We start from the raw sequence: 19,655 nt of genomic DNA, 5'->3' as shown, positions 1-19,655 counted from the left end.
GCAACATTAGGTGGGGCAAACCTGATTGAAGAGGGATGCGTTAGTCAAAGGGGGTGTCACTGAGAAGATACCCCAAAACCCATCTAGTTCAAGGAGTGAAGAAAAGAAGTTGCCATCATGGGCTGTAATTTGATATGGTAACTAACATGTCCTTTGAAAGACCTAAAATATAGTAGAATCATACAGGCATTCTATTTAGGGTATGCAAATTCAAATATACATGTTCAATAAACAAACTTATTTTACCACACAGTTTGGCTCCCAAACATGAGTCAGCTACTTGAACTAACCAAGTGATCTTTTCTGGTGCTGGAGAAGGGTACTGGTTTGGATTTTGAGATACAGTACAGTATAAATGATCCCATGTTCTTTACGGAAAATTTCCAGGAGTCTCAAGAGGATTTCTAAAGTCAGGCAGGGCTCTTTCTCACTGACTTTAGGTCCTGACCTGTGTAAGGCTCACCTTCAGTGGAATGTCACACAAAAGACTTGTTCCTATTTCCTTCTAGTTTTAATCAGTGTAAAGAGCACATTGGCTTTAAGTATCAAAATTTTTTATTGTGGTTTTTTGAAAATAAAGAGTGATGCTCATGACTTCTGGCTCTTCCTCCCATTTTGTTTGGTGGTCCCGGCCACACAGGGACAGCAGTGAGAGAACAGACAGCGGGAGAAGGAGCAGAACATGGGAGCGAGAAAAATGAGGGTCCCTCCAAACAGCATGAGAAAAGGGGTGTGTCCACCTGGGCAGTGCCCGCTGTTAGGTGACTGGGTACTGGGTCTGTCCCTTATGGCCTAGGACTTGGACTACTGGGCCATCTTGGTGTGGCAGAATGGGTGATGTGACATGGAGCTAGAAACCTGGGTTCCAGGCCCAACTTTTGAATTCACTAGCTGTATGATTTTAGGTAGGCCATTTAACCTCTGGCCCTCAGCCTCCTCATCTAGCATAAATAGGGAACACAGTACTATTTACCTCCCAGGGCTTGGGGGAGGATGAGATGAGAAGTGTTTTGAAAATTGCAGAGTGCCATATAAATGCTAGTCATTATTACGTAAGCAATAAAACAGATTTGCATTCTAAATTTATTCTAATAAACTTTGACACAAATACATTACATCACAGGCCCCAGCAGCCTTGACCATTCTGTCCCATGGTCCCGGTACGTGTCTTGGGTTTCCTCAACTGTGGGTTTCCTGGAGCTCTTTGGAAGGGTGATGTGTGGAACCACCTAACTGTATCTACCAGGCCTAGGAGTGTGGGTTTCAAACTTACATTCTTCATGTGCCTGAGTATGTATATGTTCGTAAGTATTTCTAAAAGGAATCCCCCTGCCCACACACTCCAGAATACAGCACTGTGCAAAATACCCGACTAGGAGGCAACACACCAGGGTAAGAACCCTTAGAGTCCTGCACAAGCATCTTAGTATTTTGACACAGAGGAGTCACACTGATCAGGCCCAGTGAGAGGTCGTTTCTATTTCCTTCCACCAGGCTTAGAAAACAGAAGGCCCTGGCTGCTGGATTTGCTGGATGCTTCTGCCTTCATCATGTCTCTTTCTTGGTCCACCTTTGGGGTGGCTTTTCTGCATCCAACCTTCAATGGGAAAGAGAGCAAAGGCAAAAACTCTTGAATGGCAGTGAGATCCCCAAATGTACCACTCAGATGGTTTTAAATCTTTTTACTCCCAAGTAAAACGTTTCTTGTAAAAAATAAATATATACACAGATATGAACAGAAGGCTGCTTAAACGATCCATTTTATCACACCACTCCAAAGTAAGCACGATTAATATTTTGGTGTATACCCTTCCAGATACAGATAATATTTTCCCTTTTTACATTTTCATGTTTTTGAAATCAGTAGCTTCTTATCATGGGCATGCTCATCGTGATGGAGTTTCTTCCTCTGGAAGACCTGTTACTGAACTGAATATGTCTTATATCTCCGATGTCACAGGTGGGGAAGATGCAGGATTTTGGAAGGGGTCTAACCCTTTTCTGAGCACTGCCCCCTTCCTCCTGGCAGCCATGTGTGTGACCCTCCTCCTCCCCCCATCATAGTTGACTGGATACTTGGCACAGGCTTGCTTTTCAGATGATCACTCCCAGGATTTGGGGTTAGGACCCTGAGATGCTAGTTGCTTCCTAGGCTGGTCTTTTCAACTAGAGGACCATGAGGTCATCCCTCTCTGTCAAACGACTGGAGAGAGATGAGGTCAGCACTGATACAGATGCAGAGACAGGTTTTTGTGCCTGTGTGTGTGTGGGTGTGAGTGTGTGTGTGGTGTGTGTATTTGAGTGTGGAAGAGAGATAAAGCCTGGGATCTGACAGCTTACCAGTTCTTTTTTGAGGCCGGACTCTCTGCGCTTAGTTGTTATGAGACATTCCCTCCAGTTTCCTTGTGAAAGCCGCTTCCTTCTTTCTGAATAGGTTTCCATGAATTGCAACCCAAGAATCTCACCCTTCTGTACATATAGTAGAAATGACTGCTAACTTGCAAATTTCTTTCCAATGACCTTCAAATTCCTACCCTACTTCCTGCAAGTTTTTAATTCCAACCATTACCACACACATACTTCCTGGGGAAGAGGGCAGGGGGCCAGTCAAGTTTCGACTCTGCCACTTACTACGTGATCCTTGGTGTCCTCACCTCTCAAAAAGGGACCAGAATATCTGCCTTGAATGTCTTCCTCAGGAGCCGAGAGGAGATTCTGGGTGGATTTTAATGGAAGGGGCTGTGAAGACCATCTCCTGAGCTCTTTTCACTCTAAGACAGGTTTAAAAATCACCTCCTGGGACTGTGCCAGTGGCTGGCGGGATTCTGGAATGTGTTTTGAGATTGCGTGCAAAGTCATTTCAGGATGAGAAGGGCTGACATCTCTACACTGGTGCACAAAGTGAATCTTGGTCAGAATGCCCAGCGAAAACAGACAGCAAATGTTGAAAACCTTTTCCCTGGAAACCTCTTCTCCTTTATATCCCTTTTAATTTGATTTTCAATAAAAGTGCTGGCTGGGGATGGTTCCCAAATGCCAGTGCCCTGCCCTGCTCTGGGGCTGGCTGTTGGAGCTGGAGCTGAGAGTTTGTTAAAAATAGAGTCTCCAGTCTCAGCATCCCTTGTGCCCCAGCCCCCAGGTTTGCAAGGAGCTTGGTCCACTTTTTGGAGCGACAAGGGTGAGGGCAGCAGAAGGTAAATGGGCTGATCTGAGAAGAGGAAGAGAAGAGGGATAGGAAGTGTACAAATGCCAGTGTGGGCAGGAAGTGGAAGTAAGTTGACAAGGTCTGTCCTGAACCTGGGACACAGGTGAGCGCCGTGCCTTCAGCCTGGATGTCAGAACCACAGGTTTCCCCTTGGCATGAACCAGCAGGGACAGATGCCAGTCATTTAAATAGACACTCCTGGGTGGAAATGAACTAGGACATACTGGGGGCTTCTTCTGGCAACTGCAAGCCTCGCTCGAGGTCTAGGAAGACCCCACAGTTCATTCCTACAGCCCCAGGTCACCTTTTAAGCAGCTTCTCCTTGGGATGGCCTCTCTGGCTCTTGGATTTGGCCGGTCCCCATGCTCCTGGACTCAGTCCACTGGCCTTTGCCCTCAAAAACATCGTGTGCAAAGCATTATTTAATCATTACTTGTATTTACTTTAACATCTAAAAGATGGGCCAAGGATGTAAGCCAGAAAGGCATGGATTTTTGTATTTCTTCATTGATCCAACCCAGTGTTTCTCACTGTTGTTCATTATTGTCCCTCCCTAAGGAGCCTTCTGGGACATTTTTTCCTCATCATTCCCACCCCCATGAAATTTTAATATTACTCATAGCACTGCATGTATATCTGTGTTCTACACATTAAAAAAGAAAGAATTTTTTTGCCCTCTCAGGGGGTGTCTCTGCCCGCATTGAGAATTCATGATGGAACCCCAACACCTGGATAGTACCTGCCATGCATAGGGTCTCAATAAACATTCCTTGAATGAATGAGGGCTGGGACTGTATCTTTTTTCTGCTATTCCATCCCCAGTGCCTAGCATCATATGGGGTCTACACTAGGTATTCAACAAATATTTCTGAACCAGAAGATTTTCCTTGTTTGCATACAATGCATAATTATAAACAACTTTTAGCTGTGATGGAAAAAATATTCATGAATGGCAGTTTGGAGGATAGAAAAAAAAAACAAACCCACAGGGCCTTAAGGAGGAAGGAGATGCCAGTTCTGAAGTTTGCTAAGAAATGAAACTTTCTGTGTATGAAAGATGGAAAAAGCAGATTTTACATGTTTTGTCTTTTTCAAGGGGATCGTGATGACTCCATTCCCCTAAGGACGCAAGGCACATCACAGAGGAAGGGGATGCACATGCTGCAGCTGTGTGGGACGGGGAGGAAACCTTTTGGTGTGGAGGACACAAACCTCTGAGCTCCGGCTGGAGGGCTGGAAGCCTGGGAAGCTCGCTTTTTGCTTTCTGATGAAGAACCATCTGCCTGCCTACATCCTGTTAAGCCCAGAGGCAGCCTGAAACTCCAGGGGGCTTCACATCTCAGAGGAACACAACGTTCCTACAACATCCAGCACCCATCCGGATCTCTCTCCTGTCGTCCCACATCATCAGGTGGTCCTCAGACAAAACCAAACTGGCTGGCCTCCTGGTTCAACCCTGCACATGGATGAGTAAGTGACAAGCCTCCCGCTCACCTCCCACTTTGTAGGATGGCAAAGGCCTCGGATCTAGGGGGACCTTCAGGATGCCCTCTACCTCTTAACATTCTGATCGGGGTAGGAACCACCTCCTGGTCTTAGAACAAGGGTGTTGGTTGAGACAAGGTTTCTATTTTCCAGAAAACGTCTCTTATCTAGAATATTTTCAGTTTTTCTAATGACAGCTTTGAAGTCTCAGAATGATTGGGGTCTGTTGTCAGACCCGAATATGTCTCCTCTCTTTGATTCAACCAAAATGTGTTCAGCTTTCAAGCTTCCTAAGAGCTCGCCTCTACTTTGTGCAAAGTGGGAAAGCGGACTGGGCCAATTCCAGTTCCGGGGCTGAATTGTGAATGGCAGTGTTTCAACATGTTTAAGATTTCATAGTCTTGATTCTCAAGTCTTAAAAAAAGTATTGCAGAGGATGCTTCCTTGAAATTCAAGAGGAATGTCACTTGAAATGTACCAGGTTTATTACCTGGAGATTTTTTACCTACAGGAGGGCAAGCAGTGCTCACCTGAGTGTCAGGTCTGCATCAAGTCCCCGTTCTCCTACTTAGCTGTGTGGCTCTGGACAAATTACTTAAAGTCTCTGAGCCTCAGATCCCTCATCTGATAACTGGGCATAAAAACAACACCTGCCACATAGGTGCGGAATTACTGTCAACTGGGTTTCCTGCTGAGGTCCTACTGTTTTCTCTCTTCCCCTCCTGGCTCACCTGGAAATTTGAATCCTGCATCTTGTTCTTTACTGTCTCTATAAACATTTGTCTCTTTAATACAAAAAAGAATATTGACAAAATTTAGCTTATGTTCTTTTCCTTTTGCACCAAAGAAGAATGGATTTTTCTCAACTTCCAGATGCTACCGTTTGAATGGAATGTGGGACCTTCCTAGGAACAGGGGGTGAGAATGTGGGTCTGCAGAAGGGGGCATGGCTTTCCAGGAATGCTACTCTGTCCTGCTGAGCCCCTTGGGAATCCGAAAGGAGGAGGCTTGTCAATAAAGGAGCCCCCAGGGGACACTGGACTCCTCTTGGAGGGCAAGTCTGCTTTGGCTGGGAGCAGAACCTTCCAGATCAGTGGAAGAGGCTGTAGACACTGGTGGGTTTCCTCCCAAGCAGCCCAAATGGCCCAGGTGTGATGAATCATTAGCCATGGAAAAAGGTTAGCCAGTGGCTAACCTCCCTGTCAGGGACTGGGGGGTTCTGATTGGAAGCCAGCATCACTGAAGATCTGGAGCTTGTCAGTCCCCCGGGGCCTGAGTCCTGAGCTGTCTCCTCCAGGCCCTCCATCTCAGGGACCATGCTGTGATGAGAACATCCCCTAGGCGCTGGGGACACAACAGTGAAAGAGAGGTGGGCATCCACTGGGGGTGCCAACTTGATACCTACAGGGCCAGGGAAGCCAAAGAAGTGGGTGAAGTGAGCTGGGTGGGGATGCAGCAAACCCACAAACCCAGCGCCTTTCGAAGGGGCCCGGAAGGTGGCAGCTTATGGGACTTGTATTGCCAGATCTTCTGAGCTGCCCAGAGGAGCCAGAATCCAGAGTATTCCAGGAAAGTGCCCTAATTTGAAATGTTACTTAAAAAAAAAATCTCGTGAGCCAAATGAAATATATCTGTGGGCTGCCATTTTTCAACCATCTGCTTCTGAGCCTTCTCCCTTGGCATCTCATTGGTGTTCAGTAGATATCTGTGGGTGGGGTTGCCGGATAAAATACAGGATGCCCAGTTAAATGGGAATTTCAGAATGAAAACAAGTAATTTTTTAGTATGAGTATGCTCTGTGCAATATTGTTTACCTGAAATTCCAATTTAACTGGGCTTCCTGTTTTAGCTTGTCTTCCCCTGAATCTGGCAACTCGACTGGGTATTCACAACTCATGGAGGAAGGGAGGCTGTCTTTTGGGGCAGGGCTTTAGGTGTTGTTAGGCTCTTGGGTACTCACGAAAGGGTGCTGACCCTTCCCTCAGAGCAACTGTCCACAAACTCCCAGGGACCTATATTTAACTGAGAGTTGCTCTCCGGGCGTTTTTCCTGGAAAAGGCCTTGAGCCTGTACCCCTCAATATTTATCACAAATGCGAGTGAGAGGAAGTAAGCTCAGAAGAGCGTCACTATCAAAATTCCTAGGTATTGTAAAGCAGTACTTTTAAACCGACTACCTTCATATCCTTCTTTTTTTTTTGGCAGAACTCTTCACCCCAACAAAATCCCGTGAGGAGCTTGGCATGTGAAACAGATAAGGGAGAACTCCTCTGGTGAAAGCAAGGTGTAGGTGTGTGGGCGTGCATATGTGCTGAGTCACACCCTTCCATGGCACCCAAGCGTTCCATGAAGCCCCCCGCCTTTCAACATTACAGCCCCAGGAGTGTACAGCTCAGCACTGAAGGACAGAACCCGGCCGGGCACACCTGCTTTTCCTGAGCTTTCCTGAACTCACTGGGATCTGACGATATCCGTCTGTACCAAGGACTGTTCTCAGATGTGGCACGGCCAGGACCATGTGGCTGTTTTCAGTGATGTTATTCGTTATGTGACACAATGTCCTCCTTGGGAGGACATGCGGTATTGTCTCTGTTCTAAGAACATTTCTGAGCATTTGCGTCCCTCGTATGTCATGAGCGCTGAGTCTGGGTTTTCCAGTTCCCACTGGCTGCCAGAAAGCCCACCATCACGTGTGGCTGCCCCTTGGCAGGTGAGGGAGTTGTTACAACAGGACCTTTCTTCCTCACTCTTGGCCCCATTTTATACTCACTTCTCCCCTTCTTTTCCCACTTACTTCATTACCAGGATAGCGGCTCTTGGGCTCCCAGCTCCTCCCTTCTTCCTCTTCTCTTACTGGCCTTGCCTCCACGTTGTCAAATCGTTGAGTGCCTAGGAGGTTGCTCAGCTAAAACCACAGCTGCATTCGCCTCTGCCCTCTCTCACCTCCAGAGCCTGGGCTGGGTTATTTGCTCGGATGGCGGGCACGGGGGTGGAGAGGGATGGGGCTGGAGATGTGTGGATGCTCCTCGGGCAGTGCACGCTGGCATTTACACTTTATAAGGTCTCACCTTTTGAAAATACTGTATCTACTTTGTGTCTGGCTGCAAGATCAGGAAACCTCTCCGTACCTGCCTCTCTCTCTCTTTGAAGGAACAGTTGCAAGGTGTTGATTCTTTTGAATTTCTCTGTTCATGATCCTCTAAACGTTCCTGAGTGAAAATACCAGGTGAGCAAGAGACCTTTTAGTGTGTCCTTACCTGTTCTGTCTGGGACACACCTCTGAGGTTTTCGGGGAGACATTGGGATCCACTGGAACTGGTGGGCAGGTGAAGGGGGGAGGGGGCCTTTTCCTCAAGCCAACCTGGATCCAAATTCTAAGCACCCTGACCACACTTTACTTCCTGACCCTTGTGTGGGCCAGAGCGTACCCCTACCCCCACCCCATTCCACTAAGCTCTACTCCCTGGTAAAAAACACAAGCGGCACCGAGCAACCAGGATCTTGAGAATGCCTGGACCCAAGAAAATTTGGAAAACAGTGCTTTAACGAGAACAGTGATGGTAACGATGAAGAGCTTGTATGGAGGGGTCCTACGTGCTAAGGCTTTACACGCACGCCATCAGTGAATGGAACGTCAAAGGGGAAGTGCCATTTTCCTTCTCATCTTGAAGATGGGGGATCTGAGCTAATTGAGCAGAGGCAAGGTTAGGGGCTTCAGCCCAGCTTTGGCCACGCCCCTTGGCTGAGATTTGATTGGCTGGAGATTTGAGTGGCAGGAGAGCGGAGGCTTCCCTAGCCAGAAGTAGCAGGTGCCCCTTCAGTCTTTCTCGCGCTTCCGGCCCTAAAGGGCGAAGACAGAGCTTGCGGTGCCTCCCAAATGGCAACCTCTGTGCATTTTGAAATATCCTATTGAAATCGCCAGCCTTAAGCCATTCACAAAAAAGTATCTCGGCTCTTGGCTGTAGCCCTGGGTGTATTCACAACTAGAAAGAAGCGAGCGCTTCACAAAAGAGCTGCCTGCTCAAGGCGGGCCAGGAGCCGCTCAGGGTTCCCTGAACGTGTCTGCTGGCAGGAAGCTCTCTGAGAGAAGTTCGGGGCTCTCCCCACCCAGCCGTGCGTTGCCTTTTCTCTCCCCAACAGTCACTGAGCTCCCTAGGCGCCAGGCACTGCTGGCTTTAGGTCATTTAACCCTCCGGCTGCCCCACGAAGCAGGTCCTGTTACATTTTTGGTTGTTTTGCTGAGGAACCTGAGATCCAGGGGTCAAGCCGCTTCCTCAGGGTCACTCACGAGCAGGGGTGGGGCTTGAACCCTATTTGTTTGACTCCAAAGGCAGCCTCCGAGCTCTGAGAGACACTGCCACCTTATCTAGTGACCGGGGGAGGTGGACTGCACTGAGCACAGCCTGGGCCACGGCCACTGCCCCTCGGTCACACGGAGAGAGCTGCAGACCCAGGGCATTCCAGGATCAGGGCTCTGACCGCAGGGTTCTCTGTGAATGCCCAGCGTCAAGGTTTTCCCAGCATTTTATGTCAAGTCTCATTTTCACAGCCAGAGATTAGCAATGTGGAAGGATGACTTTTGATTCTGGAAAGTTCTGCTTGGCCAAGAGATGTTCAAAGGTTAGAATTACAAACTATATATGTTTTTGGAGGGAGGTGGTGGCTCTGAGGCTCCAGGTGAGTGATTTCATTTCCTAGCACCTCAAGCATCCCATCACTATGAACTGGTGAAGTTCCATTACAGGGGACTGAAAACATTAAGGATCCTGGTGACAATATGAGGTGTAAAACTGCAACAAAAGGGAATTCTGTTCTCCTTTAACTCCCATTTTAAAAGTGAATATGTCCTCCTCGGAAGGAGCTGATGCCAGGACAGATGATACAAGGTCCCTTTAGAATCCAGCAAAACTGAAAATTTTATTATTTTTCCTGACAAACAGGAATGGAGATTAATATGATAAAATTAAAATGACAGCATATTACTATCAAATCTTAAAGGCAAACCTGAGCCCTGGCATGAAGACCCCAGGAGCACTGCTGAGTGGAGGACGAGGGGACACCCTGGAAAGGAAGGGGTGGAGAGGAATGGGTGTGACAAGTGACCATGGGGACTGGGGAGGCAGCAGGGCAGGGGGGATCCTGCTTCTGCCCCTGAGGAGGCTTGAAGCATCCCCCGCTATTAGCCCCTCTCGAGTGAGCTGACACCGGCCAGCGGTCCTGGTAGGCAGAGCTAAAGGTGGAGCAGGTCCCTGCCCCTTGGTAAGTGCTCAGTAAACAATGCCATCAGCGTTTCCGTGATGGTGGCTATAGTTCTTATAAATCTTTCCCTAAATTGTGAACTCCATGAACTTGAAAGATTCCAGCTCTAGGTCTCCTGGGGACCCTGTCACAGGTCAACTTGGCCATTTCAGTTTCTTTTTCCACCGAAGAATATCTAGTACCCAAGAGCTGGCACGGCCTCTGCATTGTGTATGAATGAGGCAGTCCATGAATAATGCATGTGAAGTCTAATTATGTAAATCCTCAGTTTTTCTTATATTTTTAGCCAGCACATGACAATGGCCTTTTTGGGGTCTCTGCTGTCCCATTCTGTGGCCTTTGGGGCCCCAGACTGCCAAGCCTTGGGGCAGGGGGTCCCTTTGGGAGTGGTGAGCCCTCTGGAGGGCACATCAAAGGAAAAGTCGGAGCTGTGCCACTGGCCCAGCTCTCCAGGCATTGCATGGAGTGAAAGGAAACTGTCTTCTGCCCAAGGCAGCCCCAGGACACTTACAGATGGAGCCCTGGGATGTTTGATTCAGAGCCATGAGCACTACAGATGCCACATCCGGGGCTCCCTCAATGCAGCATAGCTGCCTTCGATTCTGGGGCTACAAGCCAGGGAGCCTATTATCTGGAAGGTTTTCAGGATGAAGGGAAGGCTTCTGCAAGGAACTCACCTGACCAGCACCTCCTGGCTGGGGAGGAGGGCACCCTTCCATGGCCTTTTGTGGCTTTGCCTCTTTAGAGCTCATGGAGGCAACACACATACACACAGAGCACATACTCACATGTACACACTTACATGTGCTCCCCCATACACATGCACACACAGGTACACAACCATGAATCAGAAAAACTAACAACTGCAAGGAGGAGAATGGGAGCAAGCCTAGCACAGGAAGTAGGGTCAGAGAGATCTGGTGCCAGCTCTAGGCTACTGTGTGAACTTGGACAAGTCTGTTAACTCTCCGAGGCTCAGTTTCCTCATCTGTAAAAATGGGAATCATTGTACCAACCAGGCCGGGCTATCAGGGGCATTAATGATCCTGACCATGGCTGCAAAGTGTGGGTGGAGGCCAGTCCTATAGATGGTCACGGTGGATGGCGGCTATGGTGATTTTCCTTGTCTGCCTGATCTTAGTCTTGAGATCTGCTCTGCCTTAGGCAAGAGTTAAGGACAAGGGGAGTCTGGTTCTATTTCAAAGTCACTGTCCAGTGCCCAGTGTGGAGCTGCCCACAGACACACTGCTGACTGCAGAGTGAGTGCAGGGACGAATGGCCATGGGTGTAAGCTGCAAGGAGACGCGAGCCCCTCTGCCGACCGTGGCGCAGGCTCAGGGTTGCCAGGGAGCTTCTGAAGCTGTTTGGGTGCAGCCCGTGTATGTCTCGCTGTCAGTAGCAACTCTACTGGTCTGAGGCAGAACTCACCCAAGACCACATGTGCGGGCAGCTGGCCACACAGAGAAGGGCAGCATCTGTGTGCCGGTGCCAGGCCCTGGGCTGCGTGCTCTCCAGGCAGTACCAGTACCCCCACCACGTGAACTCTTTGACCCCTGAGTTCAGATGTGTGAGCCTGGATAGCGAGGGGTCTCCGCACTGTGTTCCATTCTCACAGTGACCCTGCAAGACAGGGGCCATTAGCTCCCATTTGGGATGAGGAAAGCAATACTCAGGGGCGGAAAGGATTTTCACAAGGTCACACACACAGTAATAAGTGGGGGGAATCTGAATCCAGGGCTGATGATGCTGGGGTTTTGTGACAGATGAGATCACAGGGTAAGGGGAGGAGGTGGCTTCTTTTGGCCAGATCATCAGCCTGAGTCTTGAATCTTGGTTACTTAAGCCAATGCCACCACCACCTTCATGCCAGGAGGCAAAGCTCACATCGTCCTGCTTTTCCTGTGTGGTTCCTACAGCCTGGAGTGCACACCCATCCTTTGGAGGACAATCCCCAACTCTCCTTTGCAACTCAACGCGAGCATTGTGGCTTGGAAAGCACTCCCTGAAAGCTCTAGGCAGGGCCGAGTGCCCTCCTCTGGATCACGCAGCCCTGAGCACCCTTTAGACAGAGATTTTACCCTGTTAAGTCAGCCTGAAGTCAGCTCTTTACCTGTCTGTTCTGCACTAAAGAATATGTTCTTCAAGGACATCTACCCATCCATCCATCCAGCCAGCCAACCACCAAATATTTATTGGGTATCTACTATGTTCTGGGCACTCAGAATAGTGAGTCCAAATCTTTATTCTCAGAGACCGTATTCATCTATGTATCTTCAGCACCTGGCAGAACAATAAAAATACAAACAATAACCATCATTTAAAAAAACACAGATGAGATAGACCATGAGTCTTAGAGAGGTTAAGAAACCTGCCTGAGGTCACACAGTAAGTGGTAGGGCTAGCATCTCAGCCTGGGTCTGTCTGATGCGAAAGCTATTCTAACACCTTCCTTTGCATCAACGGGTAAGTGTGTTCTGTGCTGTCTGGCTCCCCCTGGGACCTCACTTCGCCTCTTCTAAAAGGAGCCACGGGGCAGCCTCAGAGGTTCTGCTCCAAGCAGGGACCTCTTACCTTCTGTTGCCTGATGGCCCTATTAGCCCTCTTCTCCTGGCACAGCTGGTGCTCCACGCGCTGCAGGGCCTCCTTCAGCAGGGCCTTTTCTTCAGCCTCTTTGTAGATGTCGTCCTCCAGCTTTGCCACCTGTGACTGGTGCATCTGAACAGACACTTTGCTCTGCCTGAGTGTACGGGAGAGACATGGTCTCTCTTTCCCCCTCATCTTTCTCATCCACCATCAAGGCCCCCGACCTGGGGGTGTCTCAGAATACTTCCTTGTGTGGCTAACTTAGTGGCTTCCTTACCAGCAGGAGAGAATGACAAAGATTTGGAGGACATGGGGCAGAATCAATAGCTAACCGGCTGCATGAGCAGCCTGAGGGCAGTGAAGGCTGTGCTCCCAGCACCCCTACCCCCATCCCCAATTTCCCCGAGGGCAGGGGGACTTTGACCACTCAAGGTGCAGTGGACTTATGAAAGCACAGATGGTGAAACATTCGTCAAAACTCATAAAGGGTGCAGCCTGTTTCCGGAGAGGGCATGGAGTGGCGACCAGATGGGTCATTCGTGTCTCAGTCAGGCCCCAGTCATCCTTCCCCTCCCCACCCCAGACCTTTTCAGTCATTCCACACCCAGACCTTGTCCCCTCCTGTCCCAGACTCAGGTGTCTGCTGCCTGCTGCCCTGAGGTTTAGACAGGAAAATGAGACCTGGCCCTTTCTCTGCGGGGCTGGGGGCCGTACCTGAGCTGTTCAATGTCTTTTTCGTATCCTCTCAAAAGCTCCTCTTTTCTCTCCAGCCGGTTCTTGAGTTGGGTGATCTTATCGAAAACCAGATCAAGGTCCCTTTGTCGAAGCTGGCTGACTCTCTCCCTCTCTTTCGGGGAGAGGTATTTCATGGACACGTGACCTGACATATCCTTGATGTTCATCAGACTCCCAAGAGTTTTGCTCATATCCGTGTACTACAAGGAAAACATTTCGCAGGTAGGAGGCGTGGCCCAAGACCGCTGGTGGCCGCTTTAAGGAGGCAAATGTCTAATTCTGTTGCATTTGTCTTCTGCAATTGCAGAGAACAAACACATGCTTTGGACATGAGTGCAGCTGGGGCTTCTAGTACACCTTTCATTTTCCCCACATCCATTTATGCTATGCCTTTTTGAGAACTTGGGAGAATGACAGCAGATGTAAACATTCATTCTAACTGCCCAGTTTTTCAAGGGATTTGGCTGTGCGACGTCTGACCCATGCTGGGATAGTGGATGGGTCTTGCAAAGCTTTTGTAACAACTAAGGATGTAGGTAAGGGTGATACTTAGTTAAATTATCTGTGGTTAACACTGACTGCAGGAGACCCAGGTTCAGACAGAAGGAGGAAGGATGCTGTATGTACATACCAGCTTTTCACTGAGATCTAAAGCTTCAGCCACATCCATGTGCCCTGACTTCTCCATGGCTGGGATGGACCCTGCGTGTGTAAGGCCATTTTGAGGCTGAAATACAAAAGGAATCAAGACTCTTTTGGCGTTCCGCTATGAATTTCTACACTCAGAGGTTCAAACACTGTGGTTACTGAAGAACCACAGCTCGAGAGAGTTGATTTTCATGTCACCTCCCCACCCTCCAGTCTGATTCCTCTGTCAACTGCATTCTTATAATGGTTTCCCTTCCCTTCAGAGTGTGACTCTCTTTGAAAGGACATGTCGCTTGTCTTGTTCTTTGGTTACTGTCTTTCCTTTAGACAGCAGTTCTCAACCAGGGGTGTTTTTGTCACACTACTCCTCACCCCTGAGACATTTAGCAATGCTGGGACATGTCTGTGGTTGTCACAACTGGGGGCGGGGAGTTCTGGGTGATGGACAAGGACGCTGCTAAACATCCTACAGGACAAAGGACAGCCATACCCGTTCCCCTGCCCTGAACAACGACCAGCCCCAAATATCTGTAGCCCTGAGGGCGAGAAGCCCTGGTCTGGACAAAAAAACTTCATAAAAAAAGGGACCGTGTTGCTTGGGCTCATTCCATTTCTTATGCCTGGCATGGTATGTGGCACAGGGTGTTACTTAGAGGGCATGTTTGTTGAGTGAAAGAATGAAGGTTAAATAGGAAATAGTCCCTTTCTCCCTTATATTAAAAGAATCTCATTTTCATGGAGCAAAAACTATATCCTCACAAAATTTGGCCAAGCCGTCTCACAGTGCCAGAACCAGGGGGGTGACATCACTTCAGGCCCGTTCTAGAGACAATGCAGAGAGAGTGGTGCCCACAGCTGTGCACTTGCTAAGACGCTGATCAGCCAGCTGGCGGAACGTCCCTGCCGACTGCGTGGGGAAAATCGCTGCACTGATCAGGGAATCGGAAGGACCTCACCTACCATAATAAATCTCCCTAAAGGGGGAAACTGGGTTTTCAGGGCTTGCCATGAGCATCTTTTAGCGCATAGCATTTGCTGACACTACACGGTAAACCTCTGAGAGGAAAAAAAATAATAAAACCTAACTACAAAACTATAAAGGCTCAAGAAGTGACTGTGATAGACGAGATTGAACACATTTATCTATATATCTATAGTGATGAGAACAGAAGAGGGCATTTGAAGATGACCATAAACTGGGAAGATCTGTGGCAGCAGCAATCTGAAACACCGCTCTGTGTCCCCAGCTCCTGAGCTGCATGCTCTGTACAACTTTCCAAGTCCCTGTCTTTTCCTGAGGGAGGGTCACCTAAGGAAGAGTCTGTGCTGCTGGGCTCAATCACACAGTCCCCACCTCCTTCTCTGCAGACTAGCAGAGTGCAAGAGACAGACGGCCAGGGACACAGTCCTGGGTTCATCGTTCATTAGTCTGTGACCTTAGGTGAGGCACCTGACCTCCTGAAGTCTCATTGTTTCTTACCTGTAACATGGGGATTATACCAGTAACTACAATCACAGAGCTGCTGTGAGGATTAAATCAGATGATGTGCGTAGAGGGCTTGGCTCAGTGCCTGGTACACAGTAAGCGCTTAATATATGCCAGCTATTCATCTGCCTGCTCCTTCTCTTTTTAAAATTGTAATTACTATCAGTGTTGGAGCATTGAGGTCATGTTAGAGAGTCAGGACGTTTCTTGCTCTGTGGCGTCATTGGTGGGATTAGGGGTCATTGCAGAGGGGAAGGTCAATCTTGGAAGCTGGGTCAGGATAATGAGATGCAGCTGAGCTCCCACATGGAGCATGTCTCTCTGCTTCCAGCCTTGGACAGTGAGGGTTTTACGAGTAGAACCAACACATTTCTGAAGAGTCACATCCCTAGCAAACGTCTGAAAAAACTGTTGGGGAGAATGTTGCTACAGGTAAGATGACTTTGTTGTTGTTCTAAAGGCCCATGTATGGCTTAGATCTGGCTGTGGAAGCAAGCCACACCCAGTGGATCCTGTGAATGATGCTGTCCTGAGGTGTCCATCATCATGTGTAATCAGATGCCCCAAAATCCATTTAGGGTACAGGGCGCCTTGAACTCAACAATCGAATCACTTCTGCTTTGCCCCCTAAGAAAGGAAGTTTTTCTTGAGTAATACTGTTTAAGTTCTACTTAATAATAACAGCTATCGTTTATTTAGTGTTTACTATGAGCTAGACACTGGGATAAGCACTTGCCATAATTATCTCTAATTCTTTTATCATCATTTTATGGCTGGGAAATGGAGGCCCAGAAAGGTTCAGAGTCTGCCTGAGGTCACACAGCTTGCAGAGCTGGGATTCTGACACACGTCTCTCTGCCTCTAGAGCTTGTGTCTTCTGCATCATGGCTCCCTTCTACTCCTGTGTATATTTTCATGTTTTTCTGTTTATAGCCAAAAGCAAACTTTAGGCAAACTCATGGCATAATGTTATAAAGTAGCCTGCCGAATAATTTCTGCAGAATACAACATCATGACGTGAAAAAGAGGGCCCACTAGGGACTAATCTGACCCATTGTCAATGCCACGTTCTATCGTGCTGTGCACAAATGGGAAGCTGTCTTTCTATGCCAGCATCAGACCACCGGTACAGAAAGGCCCTGACCAGTTAGTAGAGATGCTAACCGTCAGAGAGGACCTGGCTCTAAACCCGTGGTATGCATGGCGAGTGTCCACCCTCATGCCCACCCTTTCCACGTGCCAATCACTGCAGAGACAAACTTGCTGTGGTTACCGCTTGGATCTCTATTCTTGAGAGAGTTGGCAAACTAGGTTTTGCGTCCAATATTTTCTGGACATTTTTTTCCATTCTGAGAGTCTTTAAGTCTAGAAAGGATTCATTCAGGTGGTCCTTGGGTTCTACAACAGAAATAATTTAAAGTCAAAAGAAAAGCTAGTGAGAAAGTTACTGCATGCAACAGTCACAGCGACTATTTACTGGACACTTACCACAAGCCAGTACTAAGTCCTCCCCACCCTCCCTTGGCAGGTGAGGCATCTGAGGTCTTGTCCAAGGTCACGTAGCTGGTAGGAGGCTGAAGCCTCACAGATGTCAGTGCCGAAGCATTGAGGGTGAACTTTCAGCCTCAGGAACAAGGATGGAACTTGAGTCCATTGCTCTACCTGGCAGCGAAGAGCCCTAGGCCCCTCTAAATAGGGAATTCTAGGAGAGGCCTCAATGCCGAATCTGGCAGAATGTTAGTCTGTGACAAAGTTTCCACCAGGCCGCAGTGAAATAAGGACAATGTAGTGAGTTTTTCATGAAATCCAATTTATTTAATATCAAGTCCTGCCCTTGACTTTGAGGTCATATCTGCCCATCTTTTTGTTTGACAACATCCTCTCAGTTATGAAATGATGGGGATAGAGGATGGTAGACCTGGCCAATTGGTCATTCCCCAAAGTGACCCCTTAGTCTGGGGACCACACCTCTGAGCAGAGAAGGAGCCTGGGAAGGAGACTTACTTGAGCAGGCCTTCTCCAGCTCCTTAATTCGTGTGCGAAGTTCAGATAAGGCCCTTTTCTGACGCTGAATGACTTCCTCGTGCCGGGACCCTTTGCACTTGACCCCTAGATCAGTGAAGGACTGCTCCTGCGGCCAGAGGGTGCGGACAGCAGCTTTATTAGGGGTCAGAATCTCTCTCTTGCATTTGAAGAAACATGAACGATTTGAGGTTAGCAGAAACCCTGTCACTTAGCACCTTGGAAAATATTGTAAGGGGCTTTGGTAGAAAACGAATTAAAATTTTTCATTTAAAATATACTCATATCTAGGAAGATTTCTAACTTCCCTATCTACTTAGCATCACTATAAATAGAAGATCCCCTCAATGTTCTCTCCTCATGTTTTATTTATTTCCCTTCTAATATTCTTCAAAGCTTGGGTTTCTATTTGTTGTGATTCCAGTCTCATCTCTGAACAATTACACCAAATTCTGGTCCAGAAGCAGCATTTTCAGATGACAGCATGTGATGCTTACTTCTTAACTGATAATGAAGATGATTGTCTAATATTTGCTACGGGGAATTGGATGGAATGGCTATTTGTTGGTCTGGGGAAAGGAAAACCTTCCTTTGTGATTTCTGGAGCCTCTCTTGTCCAAAAGAACTTTCTGCAGTGTTCTCTACCTACACTGCCCAATATGGCAGCCCCAGCCACACAGCTAGAATTGGGTTCATGAATGGCACAGACCAGGAAAGGTCTTCTTTCTCTTTTAGGGGTCATGCATGCCTTTGAGATTCAGAAGAATGCAGGACTCCTTCCTCTAGAAAAACTCTCATACGCACAAAATTTACATATAACTTCTGGAGTCTCCTGGACTCCCTGAAGCTCAGTCATGGACTCCAAGTTAAAAATTCCTTCTCTAGGGCAAGCTATTCATTTCTTCACTCATTCCTTAGTTTCATGGAGATTTATTGAGCACCTCTGTGTGCCAAGCCTTGTCCTAGGCTCTGGGTACTGCTCAGTGACTAAAACTAGCAAAAAATCAAACTCATGGATTCTGCATCCTAGTGTAGGGAGACAGACGATAAGTAAGATAAACATGGAAATATATGTAAATGCTAGACGAGAGAAAAATTGGAAAGGGGATGGGATCTTGGGAATGTTTTTCAGCTATAGATACTGTTGCTAGAGAAGGTTCCAGTCAAAATGGCAAGAAAGATAGCAATTTAAAAATAATAATCACTTGGTTCACTTCATACATTTAAAAATACGTATGGGCTAGATACTGTTTTAGGCACTGGGCAGCGGCCAGGGACCCGGGCAGACTAGCTCTGCTTGCTGTGGGCTCATTTCAATGGGACAGATATGACGACCAAGCAGACAGGCATGTAAAGAATTCCAGAAAGTAATAAATACCAAGAAAACTGAGTGGAGGAGAGGGAGGCATTCACTCTTTCTGTGAGTCAGTAGATGCTTATTAAAGGCCCACACGATGCGTCCCAGGCGCCCTGGGCAATCTGTTTTGTACTGACTTGCTCACTGCCTGGCTCTCCCTATGCAGGACATGGGCTCTGTGAGCGCAAAGTACCTGTCTCTGTGTAGACTGCAGTATCCTCAGCTCAGCACTGGGCCCAGGCTTAGTAGACGCTCAAATATGGAACCTGAATGAATGGAGGTTGGAACAGGGGCTGGCAGGAGCTTGCCCCAGCCTTCTACCTGGGACCAGGGCTCAGGAGCCCAGGTCCACTTGGCTGTACTTAGTAGGATCTCGTTTGACCCTGCTCCTGGCTCCAACCTGCCTAAACGCTGTACACCTGGTCTACTTACCAGGTTGCTTCTACACTGGTCTTGCTCTCTTTGAGGGTGTATGCTTGCTCTGGGAGTAAATACCTGAAATATGTGTTTGTGTGTGTGTGTGTGCGTGCGCACATTCATGTGCAGGAGTGCGGCGAGGAGGCAGGACTACCTCCCTTTGGGGGCAGGGCAGCTGCAGCAGCGAGGCCTGGTGACAGCCTCTACTCCGCCTGAAGAGTACGCCCGAGCCCGATGTGACCCTTACTCATGGCTTTTCTGGGAATCTGTTTATTTAGAGAAGATGGAGATTCTTTCTCATACAACCCTTAAGCCCTCTGACCCACTCTGGCTTAGAGAGCAGGAAGTAGCCTGCGTGTGGGGAGTCATTCTGAGAAGGAACAAATACTTTTTCCTTTTATCTTGCAGCCTCCCTCCCCCATCTTCCTCAACTAATCCCGCCTCATGATAGAAACTTTC

At 48.1% G+C, this 19,655-nt stretch overlaps 1 protein-coding gene and 1 long non-coding RNA gene across 2 annotated transcripts in view; one reads left to right on the top strand and one right to left on the bottom strand.

The window, feature by feature from the left end:
* Nucleotides 1-675: 675 nt before the first annotated feature.
* The window catches only part of FHAD1 (forkhead associated phosphopeptide binding domain 1), a 115,041-nt gene continuing 96,061 nt past the window's right edge, over nt 676-19,655 (bottom strand). Inside the window, exons 27-32 of the mRNA XM_036914302.2 lie at nt 17,405-17,531; nt 16,674-16,798; nt 13,898-13,993; nt 13,246-13,466; nt 12,520-12,685; nt 676-1,597 (exon numbers count right to left, since the gene is read on the bottom strand). Of these exons, the coding sequence (XP_036770197.2) occupies nt 1,478-1,597; nt 12,520-12,685; nt 13,246-13,466; nt 13,898-13,993; nt 16,674-16,798; nt 17,405-17,531 (855 nt within the window). The 3' untranslated portion in view covers nt 676-1,477. The remainder of the gene's footprint in view (nt 1,598-12,519; nt 12,686-13,245; nt 13,467-13,897; nt 13,994-16,673; nt 16,799-17,404; nt 17,532-19,655) is intronic.
* Nucleotides 8,508-13,984, top strand: LOC118926896 (uncharacterized). The gene is made up of 3 exons (XR_005030647.2): nt 8,508-9,366; nt 13,302-13,488; nt 13,851-13,984. It is a non-coding gene; the product is annotated as an uncharacterized LOC118926896 (long non-coding RNA).

The sequence above is a fragment of the Manis pentadactyla genome, chromosome 4, assembly GCF_030020395.1.
Source record: "Manis pentadactyla isolate mManPen7 chromosome 4, mManPen7.hap1, whole genome shotgun sequence".
Classification (NCBI taxonomy): Eukaryota; Metazoa; Chordata; class Mammalia; order Pholidota; family Manidae; genus Manis; species Manis pentadactyla.
The sequence above is the reverse complement of the archived record's forward strand: the minus strand, read 5'-3'. Positions and strand labels throughout refer to the sequence as shown.